Raw genomic sequence first — 21,392 nt, forward strand, 5'->3', positions numbered from 1 at the left:
ACCCTGAAAGCTAAGGTGGATGAACAGCTGGACACGTTGATCGCCCAGGGCGTCTTGGAGCCGGTGGATCATGCCAAGTGGGAAACTCCCATCGTTACACTGGTCAAGCCAGACGGGTCGGTGAGAATATGCGCTGACTACAAGTGCACAATCAACAAGGCGCTTCAGCAGCACGCTTATCCGATTCCCGTCGTCCAGCACCTGCTGCACTCCCTGGGTGAAGGCAAGGTCTTTGCAAAACTGGACCTTGCCCAAGCCTATCAGCAACTGCCAGTCGATGACGCCACCGCGGAAGCCCAAATGATCGTCACCCGCCGAGGGGCGTTCCGGTGTCGCCGGTTGCAGTTTGGGGTGAGTGTGGCTCCTGGCATCTTCCAAAGCCTTATGGAGCGTCTCCTGCAGGGGCTTCCGGCCGTGGTGCCGTACTTCGACGACATATTGGTGTCACCCGAGTCTACTCAACAGCTGTTCGAGTGCCTCCGCACCGTGTTGACCAGATTCCAGGAGACTGGACTCAAGGCAAAGAGAGAGAAGTGCAAGATCGCTGTTCCGGAGGTGGAGTTCCTGGGCTACCGTGTCAACGCCTCCGGTCTCCACCTGACGGAATCCAAGATCCGGGCCATCCACCAGGCCCCCACCCACCCCAAAGAACAAAACGAAGTTGAAGGCATTCCTGGGACTGCTAAACTTTTATAACATGTTCCTGCCCCACAAAGCGACTGTAGCCAAGCCTCTCCACCGACTCCTCAGCACGAAGACACCTTGGTCCTGGGGTCATCGGGAGACGACGGCCTTCAATGCGGTCAAGGCTCTCCTTTCATTGGACAGTGTGCTAGTACGGTACAGTGAAGCCAGGCCGCTGGTCCTTGCCTGTGATGCCTCACCTTTTGGCACCAGCGCCGTCCTCAGTCACCGTTTTCCGGACGGAAGGGAAGCACCACTCGCCCACTTTTCCAGGACACTATCTCCGACCGAACGGAATGCCAGTGTTAAGTTGTGGGTAAACATAGCAGACGACACAGCAATCTCTCCAAAGCAGCTCTTTACTCGGAAGCTGGAACAGAACTGAACTGCATTGCCGAGCTGGCCTGCTTTTATAGAGGCTGGCTCAAACAATGTATCAAACATCATTCAAAGTTCCCTCCTAAAGTTCCCTCCTAAAACAACTGTCAAGGACCTGAGGACCTGAGGGAAAACTATATACACTAATACATAACAGCAGTAAATAATGGTTAGTGATAAAAATGGTTAAGCATAATGCCTACAACACATTCAAGCAAATACTGCTGCAGCATTTTGAATATTTAAAGCAATCCATGGCCTTTCTTTCCCACTATTTTCCAGCTTAAGCATTCCCTAAATGGCAAATGTGGAGCTGTTTCTGAATTTACCTGATTGAAATTTAATGCATACCTTCATGCTCCAGCGCAGCAAAATATTCCTGATTCATTTTAAGCCTCAGTTCTAGCTTCTTCAGTTCCTCCGGTGATAAAGGAATTGGCGTTGGCGTTGGCTCCGGTGGAGAATGACTGCCTGCAAGGAGAACCACGTATTTTTACACATAAAAGAACCTGCAAATTTCTCTATGCATAATGCTTAGACTACTGGGCGTTTCACAAAATGAACACAACTCAAAATGTTGGCAAAACTGAACTTGTCAACATTTCAGAAACAGAAACAGAATAGAGGCAACAAGAGACAGCTTCATTTGATCATGATGTAGTGTGGCATAGCAATCGCAGCATCAGATTGGGACTGAGGAGACCAGGGTTCAAATCCCCATCCAACCATGAGGCTTCCTGGGTGGCCCAGGGTCTTTCTCAGGCTCCTACTCTCAAACTGTGAAGATAAAAGGAAGGGTGAGAGGTAACAATGCATGCCTTCTTGAGCCCTTTGGACAAAACTCAAGCTATAAATTTAATAAACAAACAATGCTTGGAAAGCATTTCAGGACGGTTACATCATGAAACCAGCACACTCAGATGCTTCATCAACTTTATGCATGAATTACTCACATGTAGGGCATACCTGAGTGCAGACCGGATATCTGGTTTTCCCCTGGTAAGGTAGGTTAGGAGGAAATAAGGTAAATTGCCCAAGGTCAACCAGTGAGTTTCATGGCTGACCAATTCATGACAACCAATTAAGAAAATCTTGTTTTTTACTGCACCCCTGACCTTGCAAAAAAAAAAATTCTGTTTGGTTTTGGATACATGTAAGGCCACTTATCAGCAAGGCAGAAATATCCACAGAAATAAGAGGTGGGTATGCTGATTTCAGGGTCATGGGTTCAAGCTCAACATTGGACAAAAGATTCCAGCATTGCAGGGGGTTGGACTAGATGACCCTTGGGGTCCCTTCCAACTCAACAATTCTATGATTCTAACAGTAACGACAGCTGAACTGAAGTTGCTGAATTGCAACTTATCACCAAGCTCAAAACCATGGAGGGACCTGGTTTGAACAGAGATATCGGGTTCTTATCTCATTATACATGATAAGCGATCTCCAGCCATCTCAACCCTTGCTTTTTCATGCAAAACCATTTGCAGTCGTTTGCGGTCATCAACAGCTATCAGTCAGTCAATCACCCATTTCCACCACCCTTCTGAGTGATCCCCCCTCCCCATCCCCACCCCTCCCCACCCCTTCTCTACATAAGTGCCTGGAAACTTCCATTTCACTGTATCTGAAGAAGTGTGCATGCACACGAAAGCTCATACCAAAATAAAAACTTAGTTGGTCTTTAAGGTGCTACTGAAGGAATTTTTTTATTTAGCTGAACTGTGGTTATACTAGGGCATATATCAGAGTAATTGTTATACTAGGAAGTAGATCTGAGCAATTAATTGCCAAAGGGGAATAAGAGGTCCGATGGGTTGTGAATGAGAAGGGTGTATAAACTTGGGGAAAGCCATCTCTGGGAATATTTGTGGTCCCAGTCTCTAGAAGACAATGTAAAGTAGCAATTAAGAGTGTTGGACTAGGGTCTGGGAAACCAGGTAACCTTGGGCCAGTCACTACTTGGGCCAGTCACTACTTTTTAGCTGAGCCTACCTCAAAGGGTTGTCGTGAGGATAAAATGGGGAGGGGGGGAACCATGCATGCCACCACTTTGAGCTGCTTGGGTGAAAAGTGGGAAAGAAATCTAATCAAGAAATAAAATTAAAACCTACTGATTCGGATATTCCAAGAACGAACCTTATTTCTTCATTTTACAATAGCATAACCGCTATTCAACCATGATAGTTCTCAAAGCATGCCATAACAACAGTGAGTGGCATTCAAGCACGTTTTACTCAGAGTAGACACATTGAAATTAGTGAACATGACTGAGGTCCATTAGTCCTTGACTAAAACTTGATTGAATACAACAAATCAGATCCTGAGAGTTCTGAGGGCTGGGATCCATTGATTCCCATCTGCCCAGAATAGCCAGACCAGCAGGTAGACTGGAAGAGGACTCTGAAAAGCATCTGAGATCCCACAGTAGCTCCCTTTTGCTGCCTTAGCCCTTTTGAAGAGACACAGCCACTGGGTATTAGACCAGGTTTGTTTGATGCCGACAGCAACAGATGTTCTGAAGAGAGGCAGCTTCAAAAATAAGGCAACGTCACCTTCCTTGGATCCCAGGCCTCAGAACTCTCAGGATCATTGGCTGTTGGCACCACTTGGGAGGGGGGACATCAGCTCCCTTGCGGTGGTGCTGCTGCCTCTCTAGATCTGCAGCAGTGGTCATAAGGAGAATAACACCCATCTCTGAAATACGTAGAACACTGGGCTTATGACCTTTTCATTAATGCAGACCTTCCTCCCCTGGGCTGATGCCCAACCACCGTGGTCCTGGGCTTTCCTTCTTCCTTGAAATGGTCCCTGGCAACCCCCCCCTCCCTGATTCCCCAGGTGTTTCTGCTGCCCTTACTGCTGCTGCTTGGGTCAGATGGCATGGGTGCCCATTTGGGAAGCAGCATAGCTCAATGGTTTCCATGCCAAAGGTTCCAGGTTCAATCCCTGGCATCTCCAGGTAGGCCCTGTCTGACATCCTAAAGAGCTAGATGGACAAATGGTTTGGCTCTGAACACCACAGAAGTGTAACATGACAAGATACAAAATGCCAAAATACCAAACAGCATTTATCTATAACACCGAGTGTCAAATGCTGCTTTTATGGCTTTGCTTTTTGAACTGTAAGACTTCTTTCTGACAACAGACCAGGAAATATCTTTGGGTACAGTCTAATTTAGGAGTGGGGAACCTGTGACCCTCCAGAAGTTACTGGTTTTTTTTTTTACATTTGTATGCTGTTTTTCAGCCACAGTGAACTTGCAACCAATCATTAATAATACACAGGGGAAATTGACAGCCATAATAAAACCATGCATTAAACAATACATCTCCTATGTATACTGTATTCCAATACAGTAGTGAAGCATAGTTAGAGCTTGTGGATTACCTTAATTTTAGATGTCATTTTTAGACCAGAACCTGACTGCTTTAGTTGTTGGACTCCAACTCCCATCTGCCCCTGTCAGCATGGCAAATGGTTGGAGATTGTGCAGGGGCGTAGCTAGCCGCCATGGGGGCGCTGTGGTGATCCGTGCATGGGGGCACCGCAGCGATCCACGCACGGGGGCGCTGTGGAAATCTGCCCAGGGGGGTGGCGCGGTGGACGCAAGCCCCACGCTGCCGTTTGAGGAAGCATGGGACACAGCATCACTCTCAGCAGAGACGTGTGGCATGGGCACACTGCAGGCCAGGCCCCAGGGTAAGTGCCGCCCCCCCCCCCCCCGCGGTGCACCATTTTGTCACCCTTCTCATGGATGACACCCAGGGCAGGCTGCAGCCCCCCCACCCCCTTTCCCATGCCCCTGGGATTATGGGAGTTGTAGTCCAGCAACATGTGAACAGCCACAGGTTCCCTGTCCCTGAACTAACACCTGAAAAGGGGGACCAATGTGTGTACAGGCTCCAGTAAGGGTTATTCCTTAACTCCCCTCCTCTGTTTTGCTGGGCATGCAAAGTTTTTTTTAAAGAAACTGATCAAACACAATTGCATTTATCCAGAATCCTCCCTCTTTTACCTTGCATTTCATTTACCTTTCTTTTTTCCTTTTTTCCCTTTGGCATCTTTGCCTTCCTTTCCTTTGGCATCTTTCCCTCCTTTTCCACCTTTGGCATCCTTTCCACCTTTGGCTTCCTTTCCTCCTTTCCCTTTTTTCCCTTTCCCTTCTTTCCCCTTCTTTTCTGCTTGGGAAGATTTTTGGCGCTCTTTTTCTTTCATTTCTTGCTGAAGCCGTTCTTTTTCTTCCTCTGCCTCTTTTGCTTGTATTTCAGCCGTAACCTTGATTTTAAAGGGTCACACTTAAGTAAAAAAGCAGCAGGAGCATTTTGAACACAATGATAATTGTTTCATGATTGTAAATAACCAGCATGTCATTATGAAACAGACCACTTAACATTATAAACTATTACTTCTCTATAGGTTGGGATCCAGAGATCATGCGGTGGCTTCTGAACTTTCTCCTTCTGGTCCCCAAGTTGCTCCAGGTGGTTGGTGGGAATCTAATATAACTGCTCCCATACTCTTCTTCTGCTCTTACAACATTCTGGAAATGCACAGGCTGTAGCATGGGGCCTTCAACCACAGAATGAATGGGCAGATACTGGAGACCCTCCCTTGAAATAAGAGAAGAGCCTTCTGCTCATGTAAGGGACTCTTTGGATGAGATCCATAGGGCTTTATATAAGAACTGCCACTCCCCATTTAAACCAACTCGAACTCTGCGTTCATAATCTGAGGTCCTTCTTCATGTGCCTCCTCCATGTGAGGTTTGGAGGGTGGCAACATGAGAACGGGGCCTTTTCTGCAGTGGCTCCCTGTCTGTGTAATGCTCTCCTCAGGGAGGTTTGTGGGAGAAGGGGCTATTGTTTTTGTTTTAACTACACATTTGTGTTTTTATCTTATATATTTGTCTTGTGAATCACCCTGAGATCTTTTGATGAAGGGTGGTATATGAACCCAATAAATAAAATAAAAAAGACAGACCATCTTCACGAATGCACATTATCTAGATTATGGATAATCTGCAGGCTTCCAAACTTTGCTGGACTTCAACTCCCATAATCTCTGCCCGTTGGCGATATTGGCTGAGGCTGATGGGAGCTGGAGTCCAATAAATACTTGGAGAACGCCATACTTGCTATCCTTTACCTAAATAAGAGACAGAGAAACATACAAGACATGGACACAGACTTGATCTTCCATGAATGGAAGCATCTTCAATCCAGTGGGGGCTCCTGCTGATGGAGAGAGTGGGGAGAGGAGCAGGGCTGGCGCCTCCATTTAGGCAAACTAGGCCTTGGTCTAGGGCGCCGAAATGGAGGGGGCACTGTCAAGCCTGCCCGCCGGCCGCCCGCACTGCCGCCAGCGCCGGGAGCAATGAGCGAGCGGTGGCGGCGGCAGCGCCCATAGCTGAAGCCTTCAGCTACAGGCGCTGTTGCTGCCGGCGGCACCGCTCGCTTGCTGCCGCGGCTGCTGAGGAGCTCACAGCGTCCCCTCCATAGGCGGGAGACACGCGAGCTGAAATGAGAGCTCAGCACCCTACTGCCTATGGAGGGGACGCAGCAGCGTCAGTGGCATTGTGCACGCGTCATGACGCATGTGCCGGGGGAAGCGCCAGAAGGTGATTTAGCCTAGGGCGCAAAAAGCCCTAGCACCGTGCCTGGAGAGGAGACTGGTTTTTGCTGTTTCTACTTGCACTGTTTTGAAAGGCTCACCAACCTTCTGCAGATTTTGGGAGAGGCGCATGGGGCTTCAAGGGGAATAAATGAAAACTGCTTCCCCTTCTGCCAGTGAGAGTATCCTCTCGGCAGCATTCCACTCATGGGATCTCTGCAGCCAATTCAAAAATTGTTTATGTATGATTGGGGGGGGGAATTAACTACAGCTGTTCAGTGATGAATTTGACTTTCACAGTTTCATCATGTAAGTAACTGATCAAATTTCAAAGATTTTTTTATCACCATATTCTCTAAAGAAATGCCTTTTTTGAGATATTGAAGGGATTATCTGAAGAGTGCTAGCACATTTATATGATAGATGAGAATGCCCAATTAAAACTGTGAAAATTTGCACAAATCAGAGTTTCTGTCTTCAGGGGAATTCTTAAACAGAGAACACTATCGTAATCTTGCACTGGAGTCAGCAAAACATTTATCAGGATGCTTCCAAATTGCCTCCATGGTCAGAAGCAGGATGCCCAATGTTGGGAAATTGAATTTCCTGAGTGTGGGTTTCCTCCAGGCACCTGGCTTGCCACTACGGTATGCAAACAGGATGCTGGGCTATAAAGGGGTCACCGGCCTGATCCAGCAAACTCTTCTTACATTCTTAATGGCTTTATCCAGATCTCTGTTTGAACTCTTTATTACTTGCGGCTTTTCTTACCATGTTGGATATTGTGGCTACAATATTATGCCACATCTCTGTAATCTGTTTTTCTTCTGGGGCAAAATTAAAGATTATACTTTCAGAAAAGACATCATCCTTCATCTTGACCGGAATTGCTTTCATCCTGTCCTTTGGTTCTGGAGAAGCAGCTCTGTGTATACTCAGAGGAATTCTTAAAACAGAAACAGAGGAGGGGGGGCAACATAATTACTTCATTTCTTAAAACTTAAATTTGTATATTTGCTCTGTAAGAGAATATTTCTGTTCATTATAAAGGTCTCATACAAAAAATTGCAAGCTGGTTTCCCATGCAGGCCTCTTGTTTACGTTCTACATAGAAATGGTGCATGGGACAAGCCTCAAGTTCCAACATTCTCCCATTGCGTGCAGGACATTCAGTATAAACCAAGGCACATACCGTGTTTCTCATATTATAAGACATGTCTTATATTTATTTTTTCCTCAAAAAAAACACACTATGGCTTATTTTCAAGGGATGTCTTATTTTTTTCCCCCTCCTCCTGCCGTGGCCGGCATTGCTGCTGTGCCTATCACTATGTCTTATTTTCGGGGTATGGCTTATATTCCTTGAATGCTTAAAAATCCTGCTATGGCTTATTTTATGCGTATGTCTTAAAATATGAGAAACAGGGTAGATGGGTGAAGTTCCTGCCAAATTATCTATCCCTTTCCTCTTCTTTTGAAGCAGATGGATGGTGACCCATACTCATCTATGTACAGTTTACTCTCAACATCCTACCTGTACTGTTGTAGGTGAGGTGGGAAGGAACCCAAATCTTACTCTCGTTCCCTGATGGCACTTGTAAAACCGAGGCCGTGTCTGCACCTTACATTTAAAGAAGTTTTATACCACGTTAAACAGTCATGGCTTCTCCAAAAGAATCCTAGAAACTGTAAGGTTGCTGAGAGGTATTAGGAAACTCCCTGTGCCCCTCACAAAGCTACAGTTCCCAGAGTGGCATAACAATCAATCAATCCCTCCTTCCTGGGAACTTATGCCACCGGGGAAAAGAGAGGGCAGCAAGAGAGTGATGACCCTTGGCTTGCAAGAACAGAGAACTGAGCTTAGGGAAAAGGTGTCTGCTTGGTATTCTGTCTTTATGCATGCATGTACACAAGTACCTTTGTTCATTTGGTGATCTAATCTGGGTTTGAATTTGCACTTTAGCAACCCGGTGAGTGTCCAGGAGCAAAGCATAGGTATTTTGTGTGTTTGTGAATGTGCACACACATCACTGCATTGTGCACGAGTGTGCAGTGTGCATATATTCATGATAGGTGGAGAGGGTAAGTATAGGATGCATACACCTGCCCTCTCTCCAGACTTTTAATTCTTATGAATTCACAGTTATGTTGATTACATGAAGAGTGCAACTATTTACTTCACTACAACCATAATACCTAAAGCTGTCACCTTTAATTCTTCTCACAGGTGTACTATTGGAACATAAGAAGCCACTTTGCACAAGATCAGACCAATGGTCCATCTAGCCCACTGTTGCTTGTTCTGACCAGCAGGAACAGCTCTCCAAGGTCTTGACCAGAAGTATCTACCAATGTCTGCTATCTGAGATGCCTTTTTGCAACTGGAAATGCCAGAGATTAAACCTGGAATCTTCTGAATGCAAGGTGTGGGGTTGACTACTGAGCTATTTACACTTCCCCATTCATGCACATAGCTTACTCTATTCCCTAATCAGTTATATTCTCCCTCCCTCTCTCCTCCCCCCACATTCAGTGATTATTACAATACCACAATTTTAAATGTACATTCTAGTCTTGCCCTCTTCCATGGGTTGTTCTTTGTCAGTTAGATCTATCAAAGGTACTCTGGCAAACTCATTGCTGGTCTCCGTTGGGATTTTGCCTTCCATTCCTCTGTAATAGTCATGCAAAAGCCTCTTGGTATCCTGGAAACGGTCCAGTTCATTCTTCATGATATATAAGGAAAACAAAACAAGAAATTATTCAAGTATTTCCTGACACCTTATCTCCATAGATAATTCACAAAGCAGTTCCTAAAACATCAAAATGCTATAGCAGGGGGGGGGGAGGGGAATAGATTCAAAGAATGGACCCAACATTTAAATAATTTTAGGACCAAGCATACTAAAGACACAACTGAGGACAAAACCATGATATTGCAGCAGCCACATATTTCCACCCTTTCACTTGTAACATCCAAGTGTTATGTGATTCAATGATATCCTATTATGTGTTTTTCACAACTGGATTTTATGAGGAAGAGATATGGGAGTATTGCTTTTCCTTATCTAGCTTGAGCCAAAAAATCCTAATGTTCTTTTTAACAGCAACCAAGAAAGTCCTTCACTATGTTACCCATACCAGAACTATACAGTTGTAACTGTTGCATTCCTACCCCCAGAAACTTGAGGACCTTTTGGAAACCGTGGTCGAGGGTTTCTCCAAAAGATTGTACTCTCCTATCCCTATCCCTTTGCTTCTCATCTCCCATGTTAATTCCCCCCACCATCAATCTAAAACATGCCTTGTTGTGCACTGACTTTAACCAGGGTTACTGCTAACCAGAGTTTGCTGCTTGCAGCCACCTTCAAACCCTGGTGAGGAACGAACCCTAGTTTGTGCTAATCAAGGTTGGCACGGGGGAAACCTAATGACTAGCCATTAGTCTTAGCAGAGGTGGGGAGGCAAATCTGAATGCGAAAGGGGAGAGCATGTGCAATCCATTGGCCTGCTCCCATTCTCTTACCTCAGGTTAAGGGACAGGTAGCAAAGGATAACTACAATGGCCCTAGAAGTCACTCTTCTGCCCAGAAAAAAGAGGGCCAAACGATGTGCGATGCTGGCCCATTCACATAGAGGAATATAGGAAGCTGCCTTATGCTGAGTTGACCATTGGTCCATCTAACTCAGTATTGTCCACACTGACTACCAGCGGCTCTCCAGGATTTCAGGAAATGGAGAAGGACGTAGAGCCATTGAGATAAAGCACAGTGAGCACGTTCATCTCCCTTTCCCAATATGTTCTTTTTCCTGCTTTTTATGCAAATGGGTCTCACATGTGAATGGTGGCCCTGTAAGGCTTGCTTTGGCCCTATGCAAACTCCTTACTTTCAGTCTATAAATATGCTTAACTGCAGAATGAGCAGTTGTGCCAGGCGGATTTTGGCAAGTTCATAGCATCTATTCCTTCAAAGTGCAGGCAAGAAGCATTATGCACCTGTCATACTTTTGATTTATTATTAGAACAGAAGCCTCTAAATATATAACTGAAAAGCAAAAACAGTGCTGTGCTTTCATGGGAAAACTCACAAAGCCACAGTCTCAAAGGTGTTGTGTTGGGGGGGGGACTCCAAACCAATCAACATGAGTGTTGCTATCCAATTGTGAAGAAAAGCACACCAGGTTTAGGCCTTGTGCTCTTTAGCTCAATGTCAGATCCATCTACTGCCAAGCCAGAGGATCAAGTCCTGGGATCAAGGCAAGGCTAGACAAAGTGAAGCAAAAGCAAGACAAGGACAGAGCCAAGGAAGGCAGAAGCAAAATGAGAAAGAACTGAGCCAAAAGCTATGAACCGGCAACCAGTTTGCCCTTGCACTACATAGAATGAATTCTGGAATGCATGCTGATTTGCACAGCAATGACGATCTGAATTTCATTTCCCAACTTTTTTTTTTTTTTGTAAACTGCTTGGAGACTTATAAGCTAAGTGCAACACAAATTTTGTTAAATAAACAAACCAGTCTCAAGCTGCATAAACACTGATGCATGAATGTGAATGCTGGGGAATTCTGATGAAAGGAGAAACGGGATCGGAAATTGCTGGTGTTCGCTTCCCATGTCCAGAAAGGAAACCAATCCAGTGAACGCAATTGGTATTTGCCATTGTTGTTGCTTTCTGTCCCCAAACAATACCTAACAGATTGCATTTCCCCCACTTTTGCACTAAAATGAATGGGGTGGAATAAGGTTGTAATGTTCTGCTACAGTGGATAGTGAGACAAATAACATAGGTTTCGGAGGAAGACAAACTGCAGATGAATGGAAATGATGCTGCATGTGACAAACACAGGCAGAATGGGAGAAGATGCCTTCTTACATCCCTATGTGTGCAGCTACATCTGGATCCAGCAGCACAATGAGCATACAAACAATTAGCAGCTTACCAGAACTTAACGCTTCAATTTGCAAAGCAGAGGATGCTGCTCATAGCCATAGAGTAGCTAAATATGTTTCGCTAATGGCCTAGTTAGGTTATAGCTTCAGTCAAGGGCTCAAAACACACATCAGTGTAAAAGTCACCCACCCACCCTTTAGATTATAAAAAAAAATACATCAACAACATAATATTGCTAGACCTGCATAAGTGAAAAGATGTGGTTCATCAGAAGTGCCAATCGATCTGGCAGCCAGCCATCGTTCATGATATCACTACGCTCTTGCTCAGCTTCATCCCTCCTGTTTTCACAGATATCCCACAGACGATCTCTTAGGTCCTGAAAAGATGAAAAATGAAAAGTACCAAAACATCAAAAATGCTTCACAAAAACACAACAGAAATAAAAACAACAGTTAAGTGCATGTTTGATATTTAGTTCCAGCTCACATATCAGTCTCTAAATGAGACCCCACACCAGGGTTAGCCAATTGGGTGCCCTCCAGGAGTTATCATGGGAAGTCTTCGGTCTTCCAGATGTTGCTGAACTATAACTCCCATCAGCCCCAGCAAGCAAGGCCAATGGTCAGGGGTGGAGTTGTAGGCTTCCCACACTTGCCATAAATAGTCATTAACAGTTGTTAACAGTCATCAACAGGTTTACCACTCCTATCAGCCCATCACCCATTCCCATCACCCCCCACCCATCCTCTGAATATACATAAAGGTCTGGTTACTTCTGTTTCAGTGTATCTGAAGAAGTGTGCATGCACACGAAAGCTCATACCAAAATAAAAACTTAGTTGGTCTTTAAGGTGCTACTGAAGGATTATTATTTTTTTGCCATAAATAGTGACATTACTATGGCAGTTTGCCGTGATGTATTGAAAACATGTCTTAAAACAGGAACTTTCTCAGGAAATAATAAAGTTATGCCAGTTTGGAATAAGATTATTATACTGTTGTCTCTCTTCTTTCATAAACATGTAGCCTGTAAATTTTCATATCACTGCATATTTGAATAACTTAGTTTCCCATTCAGATGTTGATGGATGTGACTTTTATCTTAATGGCTTTCATCTCAGTGGTTTATGAATAAGGGCTGAGAAATTTTTTTTCTTAAGAAAAAGCAGGTGCCTTCTACCACAATAAGCAAAAATATCCCCCTGAACCAAACCAAGCTTCATGTTTTACTCCTTTTAGGCCACTCACTTTTCCACTACTCTATTGCCTGAGTCACTGACCTGCCAGAGAAGAGGATACCATAAATTTCTCTTCCCAGTAACTTAAACAGGTGTTGTGGTCAGCAGCCACATTAGCTATGTGCCTTTGGAGATAAGCTTTGGGTATGTCATGTGGTAGGGCTGGATTTCTAGTCCCGGTTCTCTTGCTACTTAATTTCAAGTTAAAGTCTCACACTTCCTCAGTATTGCAATGTAAGATCTCATGCATCTAACGTCCAATCATCTGATGGGACAATTTCATGTCTGTCTTGCAAACAGCAAAAATGCACTGATGGAAATGACACAGCCAAGTAAAATTTCTAAAAGTATACTGAAAATGGCCTTTGCTCTTGTGCCACAAGAACTTTTGCATCTATGCATGCAGACTCTGTAGGTCTTAGGCAAAAGGTGCACAGCAAGAGTGGGAAAGCTGTGGCCCTCCAGATATGGGACTACAAGTCCCATTATCTCTGACCATTCTCCATGCTGGCTGGGGCTGGCGGGAGCTGGAGCCCAAGAACTGCTGGAGCACTACAGGTTCTCCACCCCAGTGGACAGGCATTCCAGATATATCACACCTAGGTCAAGAGACGAGCCTCAACTATTTCCTCTTCCTCTGGAGAGCCACAGTGCTACTCTGACTGTAGGGCACCTTTCCCAGGGATCTAAAGCAATACAGGGGTACCTCTGGTTAAAAACTTAATTCGTTCAGGAGGGTCTGTTCTTAACCTGAAACTGTTCTTAACCTGAGGTACCACTTTAGCTAATGGCGCCTCCCACTGCAGCTGCACTGCCGCCGCACAATTTCTGTTCTCATCCTGAAGCAAAGTTCTTAACCCGATATACTATTTATGGGTTAGCGGAGTCTGTAACCTGAAGCGTCTGTAACCTGAAGCGTCTGTAACCTGAAGCGTCTGTAACCCCAAGGTACCACTGTATGTGAACTGAAATGTAGCTATCCTTTGATATTCACATGCAGTTTTCCAGGCAAGAAGAAGCCTCCCAAAATGTGTATATTGTGGGGAAAGTATACATAAAAATGCATATATTAATAAAAATAATGTACAATGCATTATAATAATTATACTATACGATGCATTATAATATTCGGCAAAATTGCATACGAAAATGGATACATTCGAAGAAATACACACTAAAATGCTTGTGAACTGGTTTTTAAAATCCTCAAAAAAGAAAGAAAGAAACTGATGCAGAAATGTGTCCAATTGATATTCAGATTGGAAAAGTGAGAAACTGAGCAAAACCGAAATTGACAGATTGGCCTATTCTCTATCCGATAAAACACTGGAGACTTCAAGAGTTAGGCGCTTGAGAATTACAGTCTACTTTCTCTGCACTCTTGTTTACTTCAGGGCCAGATCCAGATCGACAAAGCTCAGCAAGTGATCCAACACTTTCAGATGCCACTTACAGTAACCCTTTGATGCAGCTCTTCTTTCGTTTCATCGTCTTCCCACAGGTCATCAGCCACTGAGTTATAATCGGCTTGCCACTGAGTCACAAACTCCTGCTTGTGGTCGGGGCGTGTTAAGAATTCCCTGAAATGATTTCTGTGCACAACGAAATGAGAAGAAGCCAAAGGTTCAATAAACAAAAGATGGTGGCAGGAACAGTGCATATCATTGAGTCAAAAAATCCCCTTGGCTTACCTAGCATGTGACAGATAATGAATGATGACATGCTGTTCACCTCTGAAGCATCGAAGTGTGGCTTTGATGTTATTCATATAGGTTTTCTCCACCGCTTCCCAATAAGGAACTAAAAATTCAGGCACTTCCTGTTAAGTTTTAAAAGGCATTGGTTTTATGTGCCAACCAATGGGCTGCCCAACTAAAATGCTGTCAGGAAGGGGGTATATTAAGTTATTGCACCATCTTCTACCCCTTTCTCTTTTCTTCTCTCACCTCAACTTCCAAGCCTTCTTGCCATGTCATTGCTGATCCTATGCTTGACACAGCCACCCTCTTGGCAAGAGCCAGTGTCATGCTATAGGCAAAGTGTTACGAACGGAAAGGGAAAGCCCTCATTTCAAATCTCCAAGCTCACTGGGTTGCCTTGAGCCAATTTCTGTCTTTCAGTAAACTATCTCAAATGGTGTTGTGGAGGATATATGTCTAAACGCCTTGGAAATTGGGCAGGATGATAATAATAACAATCCTTTTACTAATTTGCACTTTTAAAATTCCTCCTCCTAATTCAAATCCTTAACCACCATGGATGGGATTCATCTACAAGCCTTATCTTGTGCAATGTGGCTTTCTCTGTGCCCCCCCCATAAATTGCCTCAGGGGGAGCCAGGAGAACCCGCAGAAAAGCACACAGGGGGAGGAAAGGGGAATCGTTCCATCTGACAAGCTGAAATGTTTACACTGACAGAACATCTGTTGTAGCATGACATTAAATTCAACCCAATAACTTTGCTTTAAGACTTTTCTTGCCTTCTGCAGTAACCTAAGGGGAGGCTGCAGTGCATACAACTCTCCCTATCTCAAGAATTGGTCAACCAGTTTTGCAAAAAAAAACCTTTCCATTTTATGTTTACCATGGCATTGGAAGCCATTCGAAACATCAGGGCAAAGGTGAGGGTGGGGAAGGAAGGAAGGAAGACCACCATAATGCAATGCTGATTTTGGACGGCCATACTTGAGGAAGTGGTTCATCGACATAAACCCATTCATCTGATCCTGGTTTAATTCGAGGTAGCTCTACAGGAGGGGGAGGCGGTACATCTTCAGCTGAAGGTGGCGCAATCTTCCCTTTGTCTTTCCCTCGTGGAGTGCCTTAAATATAAACGCACCGTTAACATTTGGGAAAGTATTTTACCTAGGAATACTTTAATAGGTTGTGAGTAACAAACATTGGCTGATTTCCCTGAATGCCTTTGATTGATGGACATTTTATGAGTATATTATTTATCATTCAAGGTGCCCTATAGTATATATCGGGGAAAGGTCCTGCTTCAGGCTTGGGAATGTCTTCCTCTTCCCTTTGCCAACCAAAATGTTTCCCCTGCCTAATCAAAACTTGCCAAGATGCTTTTGGAGGAGGAGAAAGTGAAAGTGAAAGCAGCTGTCATTTGTGGTTGTCAGCAAAACAGTGCTGTAAAAATTAAATAAATCTGTACTTTACCTGATTTACCTTCTTTTCCTTTGTCTCCTTTATCTTTCTTCCCCTTTTTACCCTTCTTAGGTGAATCTCCTGGGGGGGACTCTGTAGGGAAATTCCATATGTATCAGATAAACATTCTGGCACATGTTAACTGAGCCATGTCAGTGCAGAACCACTCTTCTATGCAGGGGTGGAGAGGGATGGGAGAGGGTTTTGTTTGGAAGTGGAAACCCCCACGCTCTGGCTTTGAAAACACGATGCTAGCCATTATGAGCCAAGACCAACTTCAAATTTCACCTTCACTTGTGATTCTCACCTGCCTGCTTCCGTCCCCCTGTCTGCTTTTCACACTTTTACAAACTGCAGAAGGGTGGTGGCGGAGGGAAAGCAGCCACTGCAGCTAAGGTTGAAGGCTGCTTCTAAGCTACTTCAGCACATGTGAACTCTAAAAAGTGTGGTTTTCTCTCTCTTCCCCCTATTCCTCATTGAGCAAGAGGAATAGAAAGCTATATTCCCCCACCCCAGGTTAACCCAAGGGCTGTTAATCCTAAACAGCTGCTATTGAACTCTCAATTCGCATCAGCCCCTGCCAACATGGTAAATGACCAGGGATGGTGGGAGTTGTAGTCCAACAGCATGTGGAGCAACATAGGAATAAAAGAAGCTTCCTAACTGGTCCATCCAGCTCATTATTGTCTACACTGACTACAGGAGTTCTGGCAGGGAACATGCCCAACCCTAGCTGCAGATGCCAGGGATTCAATCTGGGACCTCCCGCATACAAAGGAGATGCTCTACCACTGGGTTATGGCCCTTTTCATAGGACCACAGGTTGTCCCCAACTTCCTCCAGTCCTAAGGAGTTCCTCACTCTGAAGTGAAGACTTCTGACCATGTTCAGAGCATGCATTGATAACTTGGGAAACTGCAGGTCTTTATTTTGAAACTCCACTCCCCAAAGTTCCTTTTGAGAATGGAATGTCTGTGCATGCTCAGAAGGCTTTTGCAAGTCTTCGATAAGACCATTTCCCCTCCTCCCCTACCACCACTTCAGAAATTTGATGTGCTTGACAAAGTGTGTGCATATGCAGCTGTTTCAGCTCACAGCTCTGGCACACATTTAGTGCTCCAGATCTCTAAACATGGTTATGAGATCAGGAGCAGGCTGTGAGATTAAGGGCACCTTTACCTTTGCCTCTTCCACAATCATCTGCTCTGAAACTTCCTGCAATGCCTTAACTATGGGTTACATCTGCCTCAACTTTCACCAGGGTTAACAATAACCGGGGTCTGAAAGCAGAGCATGATGCTAATTTGCAAGCCCTTGGTTAAGAGGTCATCTTGTCAGGGCTGTTGCATATGTAGCCTAGAGCTGAGCCAAAGGTTCTCAGCAGAACCTTTGCCCTTAATAACGGAGAAGGCATTTCCTACAAAATCACACCATTCCCCTAACTAAGGCTGTTGGGGTGGGGTAGGGGGTAGGGAAGGCCAGTGGGAAGAGGCACAAGAGAAGGCAGGGGTTGGGTGGGGGAGGAGGAAATGTCTTGGCAACTCACTCCAAACCTCTTAGTCACAGTAAGAGATCAGGAAAGTGTCAGCCATAACAGGCCACAAAAAACATTGTCCATACTCAAGCATATCCTACACTTGGCTACAGCAGGGAAAGTCATTCACATGGATTTGGTCCAATGGCTACTTACATATGAACTGCTTGTTTCTGTTCAGCTTAATTATAAAAAGAGATACCCAACTAACTTATACTGAGAGTAAACCTGCTGAAATCAATGTAAAATACTTGCAGAATAAATGTTGCTAGACTTACAGAATCTCTTTTGGTTTTCCTGAAAATTCATTGATTTCTACTCCAAGTATGACTTAAGATTTTGCACCTGTGCTTGTTATATCTGTGACATTTAGAGTCTGTTTGTTGCACATACAAGAATATATTAACAGACCAGTCACATGATCTATAAGGTCAGTACATGTAAAATATTACATCAGTTTAAGTAGGGTAAAGGCAAAGGGACCCCTGACCATTAGGTCCAGTCATGCCCGACTCTGGGGTTGAGGTGCTCATCTCGCGTTATTGGCGTACAGCTTCCAGGTCATGTGGCCAGCATGACAAAGCCGCTTCTGGCGAACAAGAGCAGCACACGGAAATGCCGTTCACCTTCCCACCGGAGTGGTACCTATTTAGCTACTTGCACTTTGAGGTGCTTTCGAACTGCTAGGTTGGCAGGAGCTGGGACCGAGCAACGGGAGCTCACCCCGTCACGGGGATTCGAACCACTGACCTTCTGATCGGCAAGCCCTAGGCTCTGTGGTTTAACCCACAGCGCCACCCGCGTCCCTAACAGTTCAAGTAGAGGTCACTAAACTTTCATTAGCCATGAAATCCTTCACAGTCTTTTGCTTAGGAAGGAGCTCCCATATGAGATTCAAATTTAGCAGCAGGCAGAATTTCAGAGTCTATTTGGCAGTCCCAAATAGTTTCAAAACGAGGAGTGTAATACCTCAGAAAGGGTTTCCACACCCCTATAACACCCCAGGATTTCACCTAGAGTGAAATTCAAACTGAAAGGAAGTTATTCTGTAGGCTAAATAGCTGAGGAATTTGCAGAAAAGCCCAAAGGGTTTCTGTTAGACCAGCAGAATTTCTTTTGCATGTGTGCAAGTTCTATAAAGAAAGAAGCTGCAGTTTGTCACTTTTTTAAAAGGGAGTTCTCAGTTCATTTTATGGTTCCTGAATTCATGATTGATTTACAGTGTATTTATATGATTCACCACCAACCTTTTACTGCAGGTGGCGGCTCCAGCACTTCTGGAGAGGGAGCAGGGGTGAGTTCCTCCACCTTTTCTACCGGGACTGCCAGAACCTCTTCTTGTGGCAAAGCCTTGGCAGCTTCTAGCGCTTGCAGTCTTTCAGCTTCTCTCTTTTCCTCTTCTATTCCTTCAGCAGCAAAACACATACAAATCAACAACAAACTCATATATCTTTATCTCTCTGCCACATTGTTGGTACGCAACTTGAAAGCTACTCCCCAGGATGTCGCAGACAATGGATACAATGCATAAACTCCAAGGATTTGCTCACTGCTGGATTACTGCAATGTACTCCGCCACAGGGCTGCCCTAGAAGATGGTCTGGAAGCTGCAGCTGGGATGGAATGCAGCCACCCATTCATTAAGCAGGGCAACAGAGTGGGATCACGTCACACTGAATCCAAATGCATTGCGGGATCTCTGGCAATTCAAGTTTTGGGGGCTAATATTGAAAGCCCTGAGTGGCTTGAGGTGCAGTTACCTGCAAGAGCCTAATACCAGATGGCTTGAATTCTAAGATATGGCGGGGGGAGCATTGCTCCATTTGCAATGGTAACAGACATGACCTTCTTTGTGGTGGCTTCATGGAACTCCCTCTTGATGGAGTTGTGCTTGTCTGCAGCACTGACATCCTTCCACCAACATTTAAAAGCACCCTTGTTTATTCATGCCTTTGGTGAGGGGAAAATGATATGTGAATAGCCAGTTGATTTTCCCTGCTGTATGGGTATTGTGTATTTAACACTTTTCAATTAATTAATCAATCATCTTGGTACGCATTGCTTGAATCAAATTATGAACTATTTATAGGGATGGGTGAATCTTTGAATTTCAGTTCTTCCTAACTTCTTATTCTTCTAACCTTAAGTTAAATTCTCCAAATTTCTGCATCAATTTGCATTTTTTTAAAGTCCTCATGAAACTTCATCAGTGAATTTCTTCTAATGTACACATTTTTGTACGCAATTTTGCTTAATAATTTTGGCGAAGCAATCTTCCCTAGCATAATTCATTTTTGTTTCATTTGCACTAATATATCTATTTTATGTGCACTCCATCCTAGTATATGCATTTTTGTGTATACTGCTTGGATGGAGAACTGTGGTGCAAAATTCAGAGAAAAATGGCTGTGTTTCAGTTCACATATTGTTTCAGAAACGGCAAATTAGGTGGGCTTGCCTTTAAAAGCAAACTGATTTGAATTTCATCCCCGCCCCCAGCTAGTTATAGCCCAAAGATCTGGGGAAGTAAAGATATGAGGAAAGGGTATTCATTGCCACACTGTGGACTATTTCTTTATCCCATTACATGAAAAAATTCAGCCAGATTATTGAAAGCCTTTTAAATATGTAAATATTTGTATTTGTAAACATTCATATAAGCACTGGAATAGCATTACTTACTTCTGTTTTGGATTTTAACAATTTCTTCCGTTATAATTTCTTTTACCCTTTGACACATAAGATTCTCCTCTGTTTCTGCATTGACCTTTATCAATATATTTTGCTGCTCAGAATACCAGTTTTCTAGCTTGGGCCACGTCTCCTGGAAACCTATAATTCTGTGAAATCGGAATCACACACAAATCAGGTATTTGGGAAGCTTTCAAAATCCCAATATAAAAAAAATAAAAATGACTTAAAGCCTATTGATAGTCCAGCCGAATGTCCCTAAAACACTGGTGCAATAGCATATATTATCAGATTCCTCATTTGGCATTAATATACTAGTTCTGTGGATTCTGATGTTCATCCAGGAAGTTGGGCCAAGTACAATCTCTCTGCCTAAAGTGTGGGAGCTTCATGGCTGAGTGTGGACTTCAAGCTGGTTCTCTCCAGTCCTAGCTCTGGTAAGGAGCACATCATGGCGATCTTTAGCACAGACAATAACATAGTCTAAGATAAGAGGTGCCAGTGGTTTGACCAAGGATGCCTCCATGAAGTTTTTAATTTATATTTCTGTCGAAAGAGTGTGTTGGTGATAACAAGGTTGTGCGCTGCACATATCGTCAAAAGTAAGATTCCGTTCTGGTTGCTCTTGCCAACTCCTTCTTTCCCAATAGTCCCAGGCCACAGATCGAAATCTTGCCCAACTCTTGCATTAAAATCACCCAGGAGGATAATTTTATCTTTCTTAGGTGTCTCTGTTAGGACAGTATCCAGCTGAGAGTAAAATTTTTCTTTAATGTCTTCATCAGCATCCAGTGTTGGTGCATAAGCGCTTATAATAGTAGCCTGTTGGTTTTTTGAGAGCTTTATTCAAAGGGTTGAGAGTCGCTCATTAATGCCAGTAGGGACTTCTGACAGGAGCTTCACAAGGTCGTTTTTGATAATGAAGCCTACCCCATGTATTCAATGTTCTTGTTCAGATAGACCTTTCCAGATGAATGTGTAGCCTCCTTTTTCTTCCTTCAGTTGTCCCTCACCTGCTCTTCAAGTCTCTTGAAGCGCTGCAATTTCAATGTTAAAACGTCGCAGCTCTGATGGCAGTTCTGCATTCAGGATGCTCGCTGTCTGTGTTATCTGACAAAGTCCGTATATTCCATGTTCCAAAGTTCAATTGTCTTTTACGACCGCTAGGTGGTAACCCCACTAGCGGTAATCCAGTCA

General features: G+C 44.1%; 1 protein-coding gene across 3 annotated transcripts in view; it reads right to left on the reverse strand.

Moving 5' to 3' along the window:
* The window catches only part of SPEF2 (sperm flagellar 2), a 104,272-nt gene that overhangs the window by 40,534 nt on the left and 42,346 nt on the right, over positions 1-21,392 (reverse strand). For all 3 annotated transcript variants that reach the window (XM_060280326.1, XM_060280325.1, XM_060280324.1), the window contains exons 18-28: positions 20,187-20,344; positions 18,752-18,910; positions 15,983-16,063; positions 15,497-15,633; positions 14,503-14,630; positions 14,265-14,403; positions 11,812-11,949; positions 9,242-9,402; positions 7,448-7,622; positions 5,098-5,341; positions 1,414-1,533 (exon numbers count right to left, since the gene is read on the reverse strand). In XM_060280326.1, the coding sequence (XP_060136309.1) occupies positions 1,414-1,533; positions 5,098-5,341; positions 7,448-7,622; positions 9,242-9,402; positions 11,812-11,949; positions 14,265-14,403; positions 14,503-14,630; positions 15,497-15,633; positions 15,983-16,063; positions 18,752-18,910; positions 20,187-20,344 (1,640 nt within the window). The remainder of the gene's footprint in view (positions 1-1,413; positions 1,534-5,097; positions 5,342-7,447; positions 7,623-9,241; positions 9,403-11,811; positions 11,950-14,264; positions 14,404-14,502; positions 14,631-15,496; positions 15,634-15,982; positions 16,064-18,751; positions 18,911-20,186; positions 20,345-21,392) is intronic.

This window comes from Zootoca vivipara, chromosome 11 (genome assembly GCF_963506605.1).
Source record: "Zootoca vivipara chromosome 11, rZooViv1.1, whole genome shotgun sequence".
NCBI lineage: Eukaryota > Metazoa > Chordata > Lepidosauria > Squamata > Lacertidae > Zootoca > Zootoca vivipara.